The sequence below is a fragment of the Hemitrygon akajei genome, chromosome 12 (assembly GCF_048418815.1).
Source record: "Hemitrygon akajei chromosome 12, sHemAka1.3, whole genome shotgun sequence".
NCBI lineage: Eukaryota > Metazoa > Chordata > Chondrichthyes > Myliobatiformes > Dasyatidae > Hemitrygon > Hemitrygon akajei.
In genome coordinates, this window is record NC_133135.1 from 44,261,521 (window position 1) to 44,282,806 (window position 21,286).

At 40.1% G+C, this 21,286-nt stretch overlaps 1 protein-coding gene across 2 annotated transcripts in view; it reads right to left on the reverse strand.

Annotated features, from left to right (window-relative positions):
• zfyve9a (zinc finger, FYVE domain containing 9a) overlaps positions 1-21,286 on the reverse strand; it is a 152,671-nt gene that overhangs the window by 82,024 nt on the left and 49,361 nt on the right. For both annotated transcript variants that reach the window (XM_073063003.1, XM_073063004.1), the window contains one exon: positions 11,253-11,352. In XM_073063003.1, the coding sequence (XP_072919104.1) occupies positions 11,253-11,352 (100 nt within the window). The remainder of the gene's footprint in view (positions 1-11,252; positions 11,353-21,286) is intronic.

Consider the following 21,286-nt stretch of genomic DNA (forward strand, 5'->3'; position numbering starts at 1 on the left):
ATACTTAAAAAAGACAGTAATTGTCCATCTCATTCCTTACTCACCAGATCAAGAGCTCTGCTGGCAATAGAATGGGATGAATTTGCACCAGAATTTGTTCTAAACTGAAGTGTCTCAAAAAACTTCAAATTAACGTCTGCACCTCATTGGATTCGGTCAGAAAAAGAATTACAATATCCTTAAGGAATGGCTAGTCAGAGGATTAGCTGCTGGAGAACATTAAAAAAGACTGAACAGCAACTTTCATGATAATATGCAGTTCCTAAAAATTTGTAGCTTTCTACAGTTAGCAAGATTAAATTACAGTGTTCTAATTATAAAAGGTAGCAGATTTACAAGAAAATGTGACACTTAACTACAGAATTAACTCTTACCTAAGAAAGAACCTGAATCCAATGCAAGTTGCCTACTATTGCAATAGGTCTACAGCAGATGCAATCTCACTGGCTCTCCACTCAGACTTGGACCACCAGGACAACAGCAATGTCTTCATCAGGCTGTTTACTGATTACAACTCTCAGTTCTAATCAACAAGCTCCAAAACCTAGGCCTCTGTAACTCCTTCTGCAACTGAATCCTTAACTTCCTCACCAGGAGACCACAGTCTCTGCAGATCAGAAACATCTCCACCTCGCTGACAACCAACACCAGAGCACTGAGGATGTGTACTTAGCTTTGGGCTCTACACTCTCTACACTCAGTTGTGGCAAGGCACAGCTCAAAGGCCGTCTATAAATTTGCAATGGCATATATATTGTTTGCAGAATTTCAGATGGTGACAAGATCAACCAGCTGGTTGAGTGCTGTCACAGCAACGACCTTGCACTCAACGTCAGTAGGACAAAGGAATTTATTGTGGACTTCAGGAAGGGAAAGTCGAGGGAACGCACATCAGTCCTCATCAAAAGATCAGCAAAGAAGGGTGAGCAGTTTCAAGTTCCTGGATGGCAACATATCTGACATCTATCCTGGGCCCAAAATATTGATGCAATTACAAAGAAGGCATGACAGCAGCTATATTTCATTAGGAGTTTGAAGACATTTCGTATGACAACAAAAGACCCTCGCAAATTTCTGCAGATGTATCACTGACAGCATTCTGACAGATTGTATCACCATCCAATATGGAGGGGATATTGGATTGGAAAAAGCTGCAGAGTGGTTAACTCAGTCAGCTCCTTCATGAGCACTAGCCTCTCCAGCATCCAGGATACCTTCAAACGGATGATACCTCAAAAAGGCAGCGTTTATTATAAAGGACCACCACCATACAGGACATACCCTTTTCTCACACACAATGCTTCAGGAACAGCTTCTTCCCTTCGACCATCAGATTTCTGAATGCACAATGAATACATGAACCTCAGGACTTCCCCCTCTTTTTGGGCTACTTACTGAATTTGTTTTTTATAATCCACACTTCTTATTCCAATATTTAATAAAAACTATTAATTACAATATACAGTTGCCACAGAACAATAAATTTCATGACATATGCCAGTGATATTAAACCTGATTCTGATTAATTTGAATAAGAAAACACCAAACATCATGCAAAACGCAGGGACTTCAGTATTAGCAAACAATGCCATGAATGCTTAATGAATATGGAATAATAAAGCTCTAAGGTCAAAATGTTAAAAATATGAAACTGAGGAAGCTGAACGTGAAGGCAAGCCTTGAGACCCAAAACTAAATGAGCTATGAGATTACTGTCAGCAACTTTAAGCCTTTAAAGACAATCAAAGTAGAAAAGTAGAAAGTAAAATTCACTTACATACATAAAATAAATATGAATAATATTTAAAAGCTGAAGTGGGTGGACAACTACTGGACAAAAAGTCTCGAATGATCATTTGGATATATCGACACTGAAAGACATATCTATTGTACTGTGCAAAAGTCTTTGGCACATATAAATAGCTAAGGTGCCCAAGACTTCTGTATGAGTAATTTTATGTACTGCTGTGAAAAAAAAAACACAATTTACATAAAACATGTAAGTGATGATAAACCTGATTCTGAAACTGGTCTGTATTGTGGACAAAGAATTCAGAAGAGGGCAGGGAGGGGAACCATGGATAGGAAAATGGGAAGGGAGTGGGGAGGGACATTTTCTAATGATCAATAAATTATTTGGAATCAAATGATCTTGCCTGGTGTCTCCATCTCCCTCCCCTGGAACTCTTTCTCAGCCAACTGTCCCACACTCCTCCCGTGGTGCTCCACCCTTGCCATTCCCAACATCATCTTGCTCCCACCAGATTTACAAAGTTGCTGTCCATGTCAATATAAACTAATTTTCTATCTATAACTAATGAAACAGTCATTTTCAAAAGCTTATACAGTCGGCCCTCTGTAACCACGGGTTCCACATCCATGGATTCAACCAACCGTGGATCGAAAATATTCGAAAAAGAATTCTATAAAGTTCCAAAATGCAAAATTTGAATTTGCTGCGTGCCAAGCACTCAGCTGAATCCATGCGAATGAAGTGATGTGAAGGCATACTCTGCTGTAGCCTCCCGCCATTTCACAGATCCTCAGTCTCTCTCCAGCACTCGTTGTTTGAGTATTGGTCGCCTCACGTGTCGTTCATTCGTTACTTGTGTTGTGAGAGAGAGGAAGGAGTTTAAGGCTAGTAAGGGATGGCTGGCCAGATATGTAAAGCTCTACAGCCTTAGAACTTAAAGATCACGGGAGAACCGGCAGCGGCTAATACCAAGGCCGCATCACCGTTCTCAGAAGAGCTACAATGGTTGCCTCTGTACTGAACACATAGATTTTTTTTCTTGTCATTATTCCCTAAACAATACAGTATAACGACTATTTACATAGCATTTACATTGTATTATTATAAGCAATCTAGAGATTATTTAAAGTATACGGGAGGATGTGCGTAGGTTATATGCAAATACTACGCCATTTTATGTAAGGGACTTGAGCATCCACAGATCTTGGTATCCATGGGAGGTCCTGGAACCAATCCCCCGCAGATACTGAGGGACGACTGTATATACAGGAATTATATATATACAGGAAAATATAGAATGCTGTATTTTATTTATACTGTTTGTTTCATTTTATATCAGTTAACTAATCTCAAAAATTAATTACTTCATTCATATGGGCGTATACTTCAGTGCACGGGAACTTAGAACATAATTTATCTACAAGTTCCCCACTATGTTGAGGAAACATCTTGGCCAGAGCCAGTTCAATGTGCTTAATGCAAAAGCAAAAGATACAAGTTACATTGTTAATCCTCAGGCAAATACATTCACTCTAAGGAGAAGGTGCTTGGGAAGCGAGGTAGGTTTGCCTGTGTTAATTGCGGAAAGTAAGTAGTATGTGTGTGAGGCCGGTTTTCTGTGCTCTGTGTCAGATGTGGGAGGTCCTAGAGTCTCCCAGCCTCCCGGACGCCCATATCTGCACCCGGTGTGTCGAGCTGCAGCTCCTAGAGACCATGTTAGGGAACTGGAGATGCAGTTCGATGACCTTCATCTGGTCAGGGAGAATGAGGTGGTGATAGAAAGGAATTATAGGCAGGTGGTCACACTGGGGCCATGGGAGACATACAAGTGGGTCACAGTCAAGAGGGGGAAGGGGAAGAGTCAGGTAATAGAGAGTACCTCTGTGGCTGTACCCCTTGACAATAAGTACTCCTGTTTGAGTACTGTTGGGGGTGGGGGGGAAACAGCCTACCTGGGGGATCGTGCTTTTGGCACAGAGTCTGGCCCTGTGGCTAAGAAAGATAGGGAAAGGAAGAGGAAGGCAGTAGTGATAGGGGACTCTATAGTCAGGGGGGTCAGACAGGTGATTCTGTGGACACAGGAAAGAAACTTGGATGGTAGTTTGCCTCCCAGGGTCTGGGACGTTTCAGATCGTGTCCAAGATATCCTGCAGTGGGAGGGAGAACAGCCAGAAGTCATGGTACATATTGGTACCAATGACATAGGTAGGAAATGGGAAGAAGTCCTGAAAAAAGACTACAGGAAGGACGTTGAGAAGCAGGACCGCAAACGTAGTACTCTCGGGATTACTGCCTGTGCCACGCGACAGTGAGCATAAGAATAGAATGAGATGGAGGATAAATGCATCGCTGAGGGATTGGAGCAGGGTTGGGGGATTTCTGGATCATAGGGACCCTCTTTTGGGGCAGGTTTGATCTGTACAAAAAGGACGGGTTGCACTTGAATCCCCGGGGACCAATATCCTGGCAGGGAGGTTTGCTAAGGCTAATGGGGAGAGTTTAAACTAGAATTGTTGGGGGGTGGGAACCGAACTGAACAGACTGGGGAAGAGGCAGTTGGCTCACAAATAGAGAAAGCTTGTAGACCGTGCGAGAGGGAAGACAGGCAGGTGATAGAGAAGGGACGCACTCAGACCAACTGTTTGAGATGTGTCTACTTTAACGCAAGGAATGTTGTGGACAAAGCAGATGAGCTTAGAGAGTGGATCATCACTTGGAGCTATGATGTGGTGGCCATTACAGAGGCTCAGGGACAGGAATGGTTACATCAAGTGCCGGGCTTCAGATGTTACAGAAAGGACAGGGATGGAGGCAAAGGAGGTGGGGGCGTAGCACTGTTGATCAGAGATAGTGTAACAGATGCAGAAAAGGTGGACGCTGTGGAGGGATTATCTACAGAGTCTCTGTGGGTGGAGGTTAGGAAGAGGAAAGGGTCAATAACTTTACTAGGTGTTTTTTAAAAGGCCACCCAATAGGAACAGGGATATTGAGGATCAGATAGGGAAACAGATCCTGGAAAGGTGCAATAATAACAGAGTTGTTGTGATGGGAGATTCTAGTTTCTCAAGTATCGTTAGGCATCTCCCTAGAGCAAGGGGTTTAGATGGGGTGGAGATTGTTAGGCGTGTTCAGGAAGGTTTCTTGACACAATGTAGATAAGCCTACAAGAGGAGAGGCTGTACTTGATCTGGTATTGGGAAATGAACCTGGTCAGGTGTCAGATCTCTCAGTGGGAGAGCATTTTGGAGATAGTGATCACAATTCTATCTCCTTTACAATAGTATTGGAGAGAGATAGGAACAGGCAAGTTAGAAAAGCATTTAATTGGAGTAAAGGGAATTATGAGGCTATCAGGCAGGAAATTGGAAGCTTAAATTTGGGAGCTTAAATTGGGAACGGCAACTTCTCAGGGAAAAGTACGGAAGAAATGTGGCAAATGTTCAGAGGCTATTTATGTCGAGATCTGCATAGGTACGTTCCAATGAGACAGGGAAGTTATGGTAGGGTACAGGAACTGTGCTGTACAAAGGCTGTAATAAATCTAGTCAAGAAGAAAAGTTTACAGAAGGTTCAGAGAGCTAGGTAATGTTAGAGACCTAGAAGATTATAAGGCTAATAGGAAGGAGCTTAAGAAGGAAATTAGGAGAGCCAGAAGGGGCCATGAGAAGGCCCTGGCGGGTAGGATTAAGGAAAACCCCAAGGCATTCTACAAGTATGTGAAGAACAAGAGGATAAGACTTGAAAGAATAAGACCCATCAAGTGTGACAGTGGGAAAGTGTGTATGGAACCGGAGGAAATAGCAGGGGTACTTAATGAATACTTTACTTCAGTATTCACTATGGAAAAGGATCTTGGTGATTGTAGTGATGACTTGCAGCAGACTGAAAAGCTTGAGCATGTAGATATTAAGGAAGAGGATGCGCTGGAGTTTTTGGAAAGCATCAAGCTGGACCGGGACCAGATGAGATATACCCCAGGCTACTGTGGCAGGTGAGGGAGGAGATTGCTGAGCTTCTAGCGATGATCTTTGCATCATCAATGGGGACGGGAGAGGTTTTGGAGCATTGGAGAGTTGCGGATGCTGTTCCTTTATTCAAGAAAGAGAGTAGAGATAGCCCAGGAAATTATAGACCAGTGAGTCTTACTTCAGTGGTTGGTAAGTTGATGGAGAAGATCCTGAGAGGCAGGATTTATTAATATTTGGAGAGATATAAAATACCATTAGGAATAGTCAGCATGGCTTTGTCAAGGGCAGGTCATGCCTTACAAGCCTGATTGAATTTTTTGAGGATTTGTGGATAGTGTGGAGGGCTGTCAGAGGTTACAGCGGGACACTGATAGGATGCAAAACTGGGCTGAGAAGTGGCAGATGGAGTTCAATCCAGGTAAGTGTGAAGTGGTTCATTTTGGTAGGTCAAATACGATGGCAGAATATAGTATTAATGACAAGACTCTTGGCAGTGTGGAGGATAAGAGAGATCTTGGGGGTCTGAGTCCATAGGATGCTCAAAGTAGGCATATGGTGTATTGGCCTTCATCAATCATGGAATTGAATTTAGGAGCCGAGAGGTAACGTTGCAGCTATATAGGATCCTGGTCAGACCCCGATTGGAGTACTGTGCTCAGTTCTGGTCGCCTCACTACAGGAAGGATGTGGAAGCCATAGAAAGGGTGCAGAGGAGATTTACAAGGATGTTGCCTGGATTGAGGAACATGCCTTATGAAAACAGGTTGAATGAACACGACTTTTTCTCCTTGGAGCAACGGAGGATGAGAGATGACCAGATAGAGGTGTATAAGATGATGAGAGGCATTGATCGTGTGGCTAGTCAGAGGCTTTTTCCCAAGGCTGAAATGGTTGCCACAAGAGGACACAGGTTTAAGGTGCTGGGGAGTAGGTACAGAGGAGATGTTAGGGGTAAGTTTTTTACTCAGGGAGTGGTGAGTGGGTGGAATGGGCTGCCAGCAATGGTAGTGAAGGCAGATACAATAGGGTCTTTTAAGAGGCTTTTAGATAGGTACATGGAGCTTAGAAAAATAGAGGGTTACGGGTAAGCCTAGTAATTTCTAAGGTAGGGACATGTTCGGCACAACTTTGTGCGCCGAAGGGTCTGTATTGTGCTGCAGGTTTTCTATGTTTCTATGTAAGCTGAAAGATCTGAGGGCAGGTAAGTCACCTGGACCAGGTGGATTACACCCCAGGATACTAAAAGAGGTAGTTGAAGAGACTGTGGAGGGATTAGTATTGATTTTTTAAGAATCACCAGATTCTGGAATGGTTCTAAAGGACTGGAAAATTGCAAATGTCACTCCACTCTTTATGGGATGGGGGCAGAAGAAAGGAAATTATAGGCAGTTAGCCTGACTGCAGTGGTTGTGGAGATTTTGGAGTGTATTATTATGGATGATGCTTTGGGGTACTTGGAAGCACATAACAAAATAAGTCAAAGTCAGCATGATTTCCTTAAGGGGAAATCTTGCCAGACAAATTTGTTGGAATTCTTTGAGGAAATAATAATCAGGATGGACAAAGGAGAATTAGTGGATATTGTACACTTGGATTTTCAGAAGGCCTTTGAGAAGGAGCCACTTATGAGGCTACTTAACAAGATAAGAGCCCATGGTATTACAGGAAGGGTAACAGCATGGATTGTAGAGTGGCTGACTGGCAGGAGGCAAAAAGTGGGAATAAAGGGTGTCTTTTCTGGTTGCCTGTTGGTGAATAATGGCATCCTACAGGGGTTGGTGTTTTCACGTAATATGTCAGTGATTTGGATGATGGAACTGATGGCTAGAGGCTAAGTTTGTAGAAGATACAAAGATAGGTGGAGGTGCAGATACTACGGGAAGCAGGGAGTCTGCTGAAAGACTGAGACAAGTCAGGAGAATGGGCAAAATAGTGTCAGATGAAATACAGTGCAGAGAACTGTATGGTCATGGACTTTGATAGAAGGAATAAAGGTGTAGACTATTTTCAAAGCGTGGATAAAATTCAAAAAACAAAGCTACAAGGGGACTTGGGAGTCTTCATGCAGATTTCCCCAAAGATTATTTTGCAGGTTGAGCCAGTGGTGAGGTAGGCAATTGCAAAGTTGTATTCATTTCAAGTGGACTAAAAATTAAGAGCAAGGATGTAATGCAGAGGCTTTATTTTGCATTGTTCAGATTGCACATGGAATATGATGAGCAGTTTTGGGCCCCAGATCTAATAAAAGATATGCTGGCATTTGAGAGAATCCAGAGGAAGCTCATAGGAATGACTCCAGAAATGAAAAGATTAATGCATGAGCAATTGATGGCTCTGGGCCTGTACTTGCTGGGGGATCTCATTGAAACCTACTGAATACTGAAAGGCCGAGATAGAGTGAATATGGAAAGGATGCTTCCTATTGTGGGTGGGCCTCAGACTGGTGGGCACAGTCTCCAAATGGAGGAATATCCATTCAGAATATAAATGAAGAGAAATTTATTTAGCCAGAGGATAATGAATCTGTGGAATTCATTGCCACAGTAGGCTGTGGTGGCAAAGTCATTGAGTATAAAGGTGTCCCTCTCTTTACAAAGGTAGAGCATTCCTATGAACCCTTTCTTAAGCCAAAATGGCACAAAGTGAAGAACCATTGATTTATATGGGAAAAATTTTCGTAAAAGTGAAAATCCTTTTTGAAATGCAAAAATAGGTTACTAATGTAGGTCTTTTGTAAAAGCGAAGTGGCGTAAAGTGAATATTCGTAAAGCGGGGGACACCTGTATTTAAAGCAGAGGTTGATAGGTTCTTGATTAGTCAGGGTGTCAAAAGTTACAGGCAGGCAGGCAGAATGAGTTTGAGATAGTAAATCAGTCATGATGGCAGTGCAGACTCGATGGGCTGAATGGTCTATTTCTGCTCCAATGTCTTATAGCCTTATTCAAGAAGAGGGTCACTTAGAAATCAAACTTATGCAACCTCATTCGTATCCACAAATTAAATTACTTAAAATCTTTGCAACGGACGAGAAACTTCTAATCAAGTTAACTTGACAGGTGTTTTTGACAGTGACTACCACTTAGCCAAAAAATTAAATAACTTCATGACACCAAAACAGTTATAAGTATTAACTTTAAAAAAAAAACACACACACACAAACAAAAATACTCAATCGTGTGTGTGTGCGTGTGTGTTTGTTTGTTTGTTTCATTTGGGAACTAAAACAAACACACCTGTTTCCCCAAGTTGAATTTATTTATAAAGTTGCTACTAGTTCTTGAAATTAAAAAACATACAATGTTTTGGCATGAAAAAAAGGTTACCGTTTATTCAAGCCCTCCAAGATGGCGCCATGTACAGCAGCCGTGTTGTGTACTTCAAATTGACATTGTAGTTTTCTGCTTATCTACTTCTTTCTGCACTTCTCTTACAAGAAGCTGAAAGTCACATCAGGTATGATCAATTGACTCTTTTGAACATCAGTAAGACAGCATTCAATCATAACATGCCGCCTTTCTACCACCGGGACCCCTGCTTGCACAAACCACAGAAGTTTCATTCACCACACCAGCATTACCAAGGAAGTGTCACCAGAGGTGAGGAAGAACAGCCAGTGTCTTGCTAATGGTTAAGGTGGCACGCAAACTGGTTGCTGCTCCCTAGCAATCCCTAGATTGCATGCTGTCTTGGACAATGTTTCCCATCCACTCCATAATGTACTGGTTAGGCACAGGAGTACATTTAGCCAGAGACTCATTCCACCAAGATGCAACACTGAGCGTCACAGGAAGTCATTCCTGCCTGTGGCCATCAAACTTTACAACTCCTCCCTCGGAGTGTCAGACACCCTGAGCCAATTGGCTGGTCCTGGACTTATTTCCACTTGGCATAATTTACTTATTATTTTACTTATTTAATTATTTATGGTTTTATATTGCTATATTTCTACACTATCCTTGGTTGGTGCGACTGTAACGAAACCCAATTTCCCTCAGGATCAATAAAGTATGTCTATCTGTCTATCTTGAGCTCAGTGCACATCTTTAAATGCAAACACGTTACAGCTGCATTTTATATAATGGTGAGCCCCAATGTACAAGCACAATTGTTGTTCTTGTCAAGACTGTATGCAGTATATACTTCCATGTTTATACCATCAAGAAATGATCAACTTTGAATTGGTTCTGGAATGAGAATTGCTTTCAAAATGAGTATGCTTAAAGCAACAGCCAATTTAGAACAAAAGAGTTGATTTTACACTGTGCCTTAAAGATCAAGGTTTGGATGAAGTCTAACTAACACTATTCAATGGCTTTCAACAAGAAATCAAAGGAAAAGGAAGATTCATAAAGATAGTTTGGAACAGGGTCATGGAGCCAAGAAAGAAACCCTACCTAGTTGTTAGACAAGAGAAAAATGGCACTAGCAAAATTCATGCACCCTGAAAGCATATTTGTGGCATTCTGGTGGAGGGAAACAATGGGGTCCTTTCAGCTTCCTAAAGAATAATGGTAAAAGACTTAACAATAATGGTAAATGACAGATTGTATAGGAATAATTTGCAATCCTAAGAATTTACAAAATTGTTTTTAATAGGACAGTTTCCAAAAGGATAAAAATTTGATAAAGTAGATTGAAGAAAATAAAGAAACTTTTAGCACCAACTGTGTTTGTACTGATTCTCTGAAAAAAAATACATGTAACACTTTGTAATCCAGAAGTACCACATTTAATAGTTGTCTGACTTCCTTCAGAATTTACTTGTGAAACTACTACTTCAGGTGAAGAGTTTAAAATCACAACTACAGAAAAAGCCTATTTTTTATTTACATCCAGAAATCACTGGCAAAAAGAAAATCTATAATCTAACAGATTATTCTTTCTGCATCAATAACTCTCAAAACAGTCAAAAAAGGATTACTACTGAACCTTCTGGTCCAGCGTACAAGTCTCACCTTTTCCAACAATTCCTCAAAACTGCATTCCCTCTATTTTGCCAATAAGCTGTTAAATTTCCTCTGAACTCCAGGCCCTTTATATTTTAAGTGGGCTTCCCAGAATTGTCCACATTACTCCAAATGAAGCTTAGTTGGGATGGGAAAGCAAACTTAACAGAGCTCAGTGATTCAGCTAAGTTAGAAAGCCCTCCGCATGAAGTAACCTGAAATCCTCTCCTACAAAAGGCTGTGAACATTAGGCTAATTGAAATCTTCAATTCTGAGAATTTTGTTATGAAAGGACCTTGGGTAAAAGTGCAGCTTCAAAAGAAAAAAAATGGAGTTGAGGTATAGATCAGCCACAATTTATTTGAACAAAGGAAAACTGCAAAACTCCAGTTCTGATGATTTTAAGGAAAAAGATTTGTCAAACCCAAGATACTACTTTTAGACAAGAAATTCAACACTTGGAAGACTAAAGTCCCAAAACATTTACAAAGGATAAAATTTGTTCATGTCTATTTCAATGTTTTATTCTATATAAAATTTTTTAAAATCACACTATAGGCCAGAAATAAAGGAAAACAAACTTACAACGTGTTAGAACAGTATGGCAAGTTACACAAACTCGGGCCTCCTTCATATCCATGTAACTTAGCTTATACTTCAGGCTGCAACAAGCTGCACAGAAAACCTACAAAATAAAAAAAGGGATGTGAAAAAAGGTGTTTACACAAAAATTTACTAGAAATTTATTAAATTTTAACTTATTAAAAAGTAGACAAAGACATAAAAATCTATAATTATGTTCATTTTAACTTATATAAAGCATAACAAAGACAATCCTTTTGGAAGTATAATAAAAGGCACTAAGAGACACCAAGTCCAAAAAAAGGGCAGTGTATGGCAGGTATAACTGAACACGCTGAACAACTGAAGACAGCACCTGTGGATTGAGGGAAAGTCAACATTTCAGGTCAATTAATTTTCTATGTCCTCCACAGACTCCGCTCAACTAACAAATTATTTTCAGAGTGTTTATTTGCTTTAAACTTCAGATTGTATCTGCAACAGTTTGGTTTCACCATTCAGAAACATCTCATTTCCAGACTTTTTGTTTAAGTATTTTTGAAATTAACATAAGAAACTACATAGGTTCAAATGCTGTATCAGACATTGTGCTTTTAAAATTCTATCCTGCAGTGTATAATTTGATGATGTAATAGGTTTTATACTTGCACACAGTTGATTTTATGCATAGCTAAGGAGTACTTTATCACTGAATGAATTTGACACGGTGTTGGCCATTGATCATGAGTAACCCAACTGACCAATTAAGAAGGCTTATAGTTTCAAGTCACACTACAACTTGAATACCCTAGAGTACTACAATGGGATAACTGTAGCACTCTCTTCCAATCAAGCATTACATCATTAAAACAAGGTCCCGTAGGACCTCACGTGGATGATGACACTATTTAAAGAGCAACAGGAAAATTCTCCTGATATTCAAGCAAATAGTTAAAAATTGATTATCTGGTCTTTTATTTCATAAGCAGTTCTTCTCTTTTTGCCATTTCTGATATGGAGTATAAGTCACAATGACTTCTTGGATTATCATATCACAGGTCAACAGATTATAAAACGTGCATTACAATTCTGATTTCTTCAGATAAAGTTACAGTCATCCTACCTGTCTGAAAATTTCACTGATTAAATTGGACAACCAAGGTATTCAGAACTGGACCTTATTATTTCACTCACATGATATGAGATTGGCACAAAATAAAATAGATGAAATTTCAAAGTAATGGCTTGTGATCATGAACAGAATTTCTGAGGAATTTGTTTCAAAATGTCAAGCAGATTTATGTAACTTTGCGGTTTGCCTAAAGTTACATTTCAGAATGTATGAATTGAGATTATTTTTTCAGAAAGAAAGCAATACACCAAATTTCTAAATTAAATACCTAACGGTATTACTGTTTATATTTTTGTAAGTATTTAACTTTGGGACAACTTTATAATTTTAGCTCTAATCTAAGAACAGTTTCAGTATAGCATTAGCATAATTTTATGTGGGAAACCACAGAAAATAATCTTTAGGAATGGGGTTACTGAAAGATCTTTTCTGGCTTCTGTGGTTGATGATTTTGTTTTGTTTAAGATATTGCAACAGATCAACTATATGAATTGTTAGAAGAATTTTAACGAAGGCTCACAATATGGATCAATAAAAGAAAAATTAAAAGGTAACTTTTTAAATGGATTCCAGGTAATAAATCCTTAGTTAATCTTCCAACTGTCTCTAAATTCAACAGAATATACAGCAAGTAATGCAACCTTTCTCTGTAAGTTTCTTTTCAATCTGCACTTCAATCTCTCCAGCATAACTGCACTGCTGGTGGAATACTGTGCATTCCCAACTTCCAGTGCTGTTTGTACAAACTCACAAGCTGCTCTGGGTTCCTCCCACATCCCAAGAAATGAGTTGATTTGACATAGGAAAAAATTTGCAGCCAACTGACCTATGAGAGTGGTAGCATTTTAGTGGAGTTAATGAAACTGAAGAAAATGAATTTAGCAGGGGATGAATGTGCTGTTGCTATGTGGCTCTATAATGTTCACCATGTAATGCCAAAAATCACAAGATCAAGCTTATCAAATATAAAATTTTAATTGGTTTTAACTTCTTATATTATGTCATCTGGACAAAGAAAGGTGATATTACATATTCAAGTCTTTAATATAATCAACTAGGATAAACAATCTGTGTGAATGGGAGCAGGAAATAACATCTAACAAAGAAGAAAAGCAAAGGGAATCAGCTTCAAAATGGGTAGCACAAGGTCATGCAATTTAGATCTGAGTAGTTCACACTGGACATTATTTGGGAAAAAGAGAGAAGCTATAGCCAAACATAGCTACACTTAACAACATAACATAAAATAGATCTTTCATGTTTTAGTGACTTCATCAAGGAAAAAAATCATGTTAAATTCAAGAGCTACTCCCTGTATACAAAATAAAAAGGCATTAAACTGGTCTCAAATTTTTGCAAACATATTTATAACAAAGGCATGAATTGTTTTGATACAATTCTCATATATCTCCAGGTATTTTATAGGCTAACACTTCAGGTCAAATTATTGAAATGGAATTACCTTTGTAGATTTCATTCAAGTGTAAGATGCTGCTAAGTGAAGCACAGCGGCGATTTGCTGGCAGCAAGCAAAAATATTAACTACTTTATTAATTACACATTTTGTTGGAGACTATCACTGCAATCAATAATTTGCAACTTCCATTTCAGAATTGAGCTTTTGAACCACCTGTATGACCTGGCGTTTTTGTGGTGTAAAATGAAGGCTCGAAGGTGCAGGATGGTTGCAGCGTTATATGTAAGGGCCAAATCAGGTGGTGGTCCAGGTTTGAGAGTGGGGAATGAGCCAATGTTTGGCCACTGCTGGAGTGGACAAGGAGGCGATTCAAAGTGCCAATACCAAGGTAAGGCAGATTCGAGGCAGCAGGGCCCACGACCAAGAGCGAGGAACAACCTGCTGTTTGGTCAATTTAAGCACCAGGCCAGATAGAGAAGTTCAGGTTGTCGGGACTGAAAGAGGGATGGGCTGGTGTTCAGCTTGCTGCTCAGCAAGGTTTACATGTCTCTATGCTGAACTGAGGCTGTGGCCTGCCACTAATGGGCTCCTGGATTGGCTGCAGTGATGACTAGCTTCATGGCTGTGAACTCACTTACGTGAGCTTCAGTTCTGAATGTTATTTGCTTACTCATATTATTTGCACAATTTGTTTTTTTTCCCTCTGCACATTGGAGGTTTAATGTTTTTTTAAATTGATTGTAATGGGTTTGTTTTGTGACTGCCTGTAAAGAGATGAATCTCAAGGTTGTATATAGTATATGTACTTTGATAATAAATGTAGTTTAAACTTTTACAATACTTCTTCCCACTAAGTCTTTAGGGATCAAAGGTGAGTTGCTTCTGCTCAGTTCTGTGGGTTCTGAGATGGTGAATAAGACCAATGTGTAAACAGCACACTCTTCCATCAAACAGAACCAGTGTTAGCTGATGGAACAGACAATGGGCTGTTTATGTTCCATCTACTACTTAGAGCCTTTTGTGTGTTCCTGATTCATGGCCTTGGAGGTTCTTAATCCCATCCCAAATTCTACTAACAACCATTGATACTGCCCTCAACTGCATCTTATCCATTTCCCAAACATCCACGCTCGTCCATTCTTCCCGCCATCTTAATACAGAGAGTTCCTGTCAGCCCATGAGCCTCTGTATCCAATACATCACTCTCTGCAACCTCCATCATCCTCAACAGGACTCTACTATCAAACATCTTAATCTCTCCCCCACACCCCACCCACTTTTCACAGGGATCACTCCCTCCATGATTCCCTTTTGACTATTCATCCCTTCCTACCAATCCCCCTTCTGGGACTTATCCCTGTAAGAAGTACTACAGCTACCAATTCACCTCCTCTCTCAACTCCATTCAGGGTCTCAGACAGAACTTCAAGATGAGGCAACACTGCACCTGTCAATCTTCTGGGGTTGTCTACCGCATCCAGTGCTCCCGATGTGACCTCCTCTACATTGGTGAGACTTGATGTAGCTTGAAGGACTGCTTTGTTGAGCACCTTCATTCTATCCGCAAAAAATAGGACTTCCTGGTGGCATAACATTTTATTTTCTATCACCAATCTCATTCTGACACGTTGGTCTGCGGCTTCGTCTTTTGCCACGATGAGGCCAATCTCAAGATGGAGGAGCACCGAGGTAGCCTCCAACGTGACAGCATGAACATTGATTCCTCATTCTGGTTATTTTTCCTCCTCCCCAAATCCCTACACTGGCTCTCCCTTACCTACCTATCATCTCCCCATGGTGACCCTCTTCCTTCCCTTTCTCCCATGGTCCACTCTCCTCTCCTATTAGATTCCTTCTTCTCTAGTCCTTTACCTTTTCCACCCATCACCTCCCAGCTTTTTCCTTCATTACCCCCTTCCCCACCCACCTGGCTTCACCCATCACCTTCTAGCTTGCACTCCTTCCCCTTCCCACCCCCAGATATTCTGGCTTCTTCCCCCTTCCTTTCCAGTCCTCTCTTTAGGGTCTCAGCCCAAAACACCAACTGCTCATCCCTTTCCATAGAGACTACCTGACCTGCAGAGTTCTTCCAGCATTTTGTGTGTGTTGCTCTGGATTTCCAGCTTCTGGAGAAACTTGTTTAAAATTCTGCTAATCTACTTTTAGCAGTTATGAGTCAAAAATTGCTAGGAGAGGTTGTATTTCTTTAAGGTGTCTTTGAATACATCAATGAATTGTTTCCTCTGTCCAGCTGATAATCTCTTCCCATGATAGCTTGGAATAGAGCATTTGCCTTGGAAGTCTGGTGTCAGATAGGAAAACAAAGAGCACAAGAGATCGGGCCTTACACTCAATATGCAAAAGCCTTATACAGCCTGTTCCTGCTGCACCAAATTGACCTCTAACAAAATAATCCACATCTTAATCTCAACAAAGACCAGCTTTGATAATGAAATTCACTACCACTAATGAATTAGCACAACCTTTGGTTGAAGGAGGAGAGGATATTTGAAGATTGAGACTTCAAAACCATAGTCAACCAGGCAGCAATGATCCTTGCTCTTTCATGTGCGCCTGAAACCCAGACTAATTGTGGTAGGCATCAAAAGCACTGATAAGGTAACATCAATACAGTTTTTTCAAGATTCTCCAAATTCATTTAAACAGCTAAGCAAACCAAAATTAGTATTCTCTCCTGAACCAATGCACCCACTATTGAACGTAACTAATGCAAATTGAAATGGTTGTGACAATTTCAACTTAATATTCTATACTGCTGATCCACAAAAAAGGGATTGCAATGTATAAAGTTTAAATCATTCATATTCTAAATATTTCAAGCAAAAATGGAGCACAAGCTATTTAAATTTTCACATTTTACAGTTTGACATATTATGCCTAAAGTAGTATTTTTAAGAAGGGTAATTTAATAGGAAATAATTATGGGATGGGATGGAGCTGTTAGACTATTGTCTAATAATATGATTTGTATGAACAGTATGCAAGACAATTCTTTTCCACTGCATCTCAGTACTTGTTTTAGGCATCTAATGCACTGGAAAAGTAACATCAATACAGTTTTTGCAAGTTCCTCCAAATTCAAATATAGATCAGCAATATAGAATATTAAGTTGAAATATTATTCCAACTTAAAGCACATATAAAGTTTCAAGTCACTATTGCTTAAATCTTGAAATTTCAAAAAAAAAATCCTACCTGCCTTCATTCAATCATAGATACAGAATATTTTTAAAGGGAAAGGGGATTATGCATTGATAAAATTCAAATTGTACAGCAGCATTTACAAACTCCAAAACCACTATCCCTCAAAGAAATTCTGATCACCTTAAATATTAAAGCATTTTTGTTATTAATCCATAGCCACAAATACATAGTTTAACATTTTTGGATAACAGCCATAATGTAGCATTAACAGTAAATCTAAAACAGCAATGGTAATAATCTGTTTCAGCAGAGCAAAGATCTGGGAATACAGATCCATATTTCCTTAAAAATGCATCACAGGTAGAGCTTTTAGCATACTGATCTTCATAAATCAAGACAGTGAGTTGGAATGTTATGTTAAACTGTACAAGATGTTGGAGAGGCCTGATCTAGAGTATTGTGTACAGTTGTGTACATACCTAAAGGGAAGGTATTAATAAGCTTGAAAGAGTGTAGAGAATATTTACAAGGACATTACCAGGACTTGAGAACCCAAGTTATAGGAAAAGATTATAAGGTTAGGAATTTATTCCCTCGAGTGCAGGAGTACAAGAGGAGACCTCACAGATACAAAAAAAAATTGAGAGGTATAAACAGGGTGAATGCATGCATGCTCCCTCCCACCCCCAGATTGGGTTAAGCCTAGAATTAGAAGTCATGGGTCATGGAGAGTCCAAAAAGAAATTTCTTCATTTAAAAGGATGGTATGTGTGTAGAATAAGTTGCCAGTAGAAGTAGGAGATGCCAGTTCTATTGTAACTTCCAAAGATGAGCACAGGGATAGGACGGGTTTGAAGGGATATGGTCCACATGCAGATAAATTGTATGAGATCAGGTTGGCATGGATCAAATAGGCCAAATAGCCTGTTTCTGTTCTGTTCTGTTTGTAAACATGAACATTTATTTCACTGAGGCTGAAAACATCGGTCGTCAGGGCAAAAACAGCTCCTCTGTACATATAATCAAACTAAATTTCAGTACTGAGAAATTAAAATTACATCTACAAATTACTGTATTTTTATTAAACACATCCCAAAGTACACTTAACCAACTATGAAAATAAATCAGTCATGATCAAATGGCAGAACAGACAATGGCCCGATTCTGCTCCTGTGTGTGATCTTCTGGACATTTGGCAAAAGTGAGGCTTTTAAAAGAGAGAACGAAAAGCTCAAGGATAACATATTCATGTTAATGGGAAAGAACAGGATTTTGGTGCCCTAGCTGACAAGGGTATTTGAGACACTGGCCAGGAATAAAGGAAGCATATGTCAAGTATACCTCCACAAGAACTACAACCTTGTAGTAATCTGAAGGTATGTGTGCTTCAATGACTTTGAGAGCTATGTTGGCTGGAGTCAGACTTTATGCTTTGGCTCTTGATGGGGTCGCCCATGGCAAACAGGTCAAAGGGTAGAGGCCAGACTAAGAGTGGTCCGCAGATTCAGCTCGGGGCTAACAACCCTGACTGGTAAAACAAAACTCTTTTGGAAAGAGATCCTCCATCTGAGTGTAGTGATATTCCCGAGTCCTCAACCCAGACCTGCAGGACTGACAATAGATAAAACTAAGAGGAAGCCACTGACACAATGAAGGAAGCCATGAACATCACCAGATGCAAGCAGTGTAATGGGCAAAAGAAGATGTCAGGCATAGGCAGGAGGTATCAAGTAAGTCCCTTAAGGATTCCCTTAAGGGTATCAAGTAAGTCCCTTAAGGACACTATATTTTCCATTGAAAAGCTCATGAAAGCTAATGGATTAATAGAAATAGACAATATCCACATTACAACAAAGGTAGTGCTGGCAGTCTTAAATGTACTAAGGTCACAAGAACACAAGAAATAGGAGCAGGAGTAGGCCATCTGACAAATCGAGCCTGCTCTGCCATTCAATAGAATCTCATGGCTGATCTGACCATTATCTCCACCTACCTGCCCTTTCCCCATAGCCCTTAAAACCCCTACTATGCAAAAATCTATCCAACCTTGTCTTAAATATATTGGGCAGAGAATTCCACAGATTCACCACTCTTTGGGAAAAGTAGTTCCTCTTTATCTCCGTCCTAAATCTACTCTCCTGAATCTGAGGCTATGTCCCCTAGTTCTCATCTCACCTCCCAGTGGAAGCAACTTTCCTACCTCCATTTTATATATCCCTTTCATAATTTTACGTTTCTATAAGATCTCCTCTCATTCTTCTGAATTCCAGTAAGTACAGTCCCAGGTGACTCAATCTCCTCTCATAGTTTTAATCCCTCATCTCTGGAATCAATTGGTGAACCTCCTCTGCACCACCTCCAAAGCCAGTATATCTTTCCTCAAGTAAGGAAACCAGAATTGCACGCAGTACTCCAGGTGCGGCCTCATCAGTATCCTGTATAGTTGCAGCATAACCTCCTTGCTCTTAAATTCAATCCCTCTAGCAATGAAGGCCAACATTCCATATGCCTTCTTGATAGTCTGCTGCACCTACAAACCAACCCTTTGCAATTCATGTACAAGCACTACAAGTCCTTCTACACAGCAGAATACTGTAATCTTTTACCATTTAAGTAATAATCTGATCTGCCAAACTCTTGCCCACTTAGTTAACCTATCTATATCACTCTGCAGACTCTCTGTATCGTCCGCAAAATTTGCTTTTCCACTCAATTTAATATCATCAGCAAACTAGATACACTACACTCAGTCCCCTCTTCGAGATCGTTAATATATATCGTGAACAGTTGCGGGCCCAGCACTGACCCCTGCAGGACACCGTTCACCACTGATTGCCAACCAGAGAAACACCCATGTATCCCAGCTTTCGGCTTTCTATTGGTTAACCAATCCTCTATCCATGCTAATATATCAACCCCAATTCTGTGCATCCTTATCTTATGGATAAGTCTTTCACATGGTACCTTATCAAATGCCTTCTGGAAATCCAATTAAGTAACATTCACATGTTCCCCTCTATCAACTGTACGTGTTATATCCTCAAAGAACTCCAGTACGTTTGTCAAAGAGGACCTGCCTTTGCTGAATCCATTCTGCATCTGCACGATGGATCCATTTCTTTTCAGATGCCTTGCTATTTCTTGATAGCTTCAAGCATTTTCCCAACTACAGTGTTTAAACTAACTGGTTTATAGTTACCTGCCTGATACCCACATCCTTTTTCTGAACAATGGTGTGACATTCACCTTCTTCCAATGCTCCGGAACCTGCCCAGAGTCCAGAGAATTTTGATAAATTATCAGCAAAGCCTCTGCCATTTCTTTCAGTACCCTGGGATACATTCCATCAGGACCAGGGGACTTTTCTATCTTCAGGCCCACAAGTTTGCTCAACACTACCTCTTTAGTGATAGCTATTGTATCAAGGTCCTCACCTCCCATCACATCCACATCCTTTCTCTTCAGTGTGTTGAGCATGCCCTCCACCATGAAGACCAACACACAATAGTCATTCAAAGCCTTGGCCATTTCCTCATTACCCAAAATTAATTCCCTCTTTTCATCCTACAAGAGACCTACATTCACTTTAGCCACCATTTTCCACTTTATATAATGATACAGCTTTTACTATCCATTTTTATATTTTGTGCTCGTTGATTTTCATAATCTATCCTCCCTTTTATTGCTCACTTAATGATTCTTTGTTGCTTTTTAAAGTTTTCCAAATCTTCCAGTTTCCCACTACTCTTGGCGACTTTGTATGCATAAGCTTTTAGTTTGATGTCTTCCTTTATTTCCTTAGTTATCCATGGCTGGTTCTCCACACCCTTACTGTTCTTGCTTTTAACTGGAATATGCTTTTGTTGGGCATCATGAAAAATCTTTGAAAGTCTTCCACTATTCCTCAGCCATCCCACCATATAGCCTGTGTTCCCAGTTTACCCTATCCAACTCCTCCCTCACTCTGTTGTAGTCTCTCTTGTTTAGACATAATACACTGGTTTTAGATCAAACAATTGCACCTTCCATTTGTATGAGATACTGTAATCACTCTTCCCAAGAGGATCCTTAACTACAAGATTGCTAATTTTACCTGTCTCATTACACAGGACCAGATCCAAGACAGCAAGTTCCCATGTAGGTTCGGTAACATGCTGTTCAAGAAAGCCACCACTATGCATTCTATGAAGTCCTCCTCAAGACTGCCTTGACCAACTTGATTCACCCAATCTATGTGCAAGTTAAAGTCCCCTATCATAACTGCTGTTCCATTCTTACATGCCTCAGACATTTCTCTGATTATTGTCTGTACCACTGTTATTATTTGGTGGCCGATGGACAACT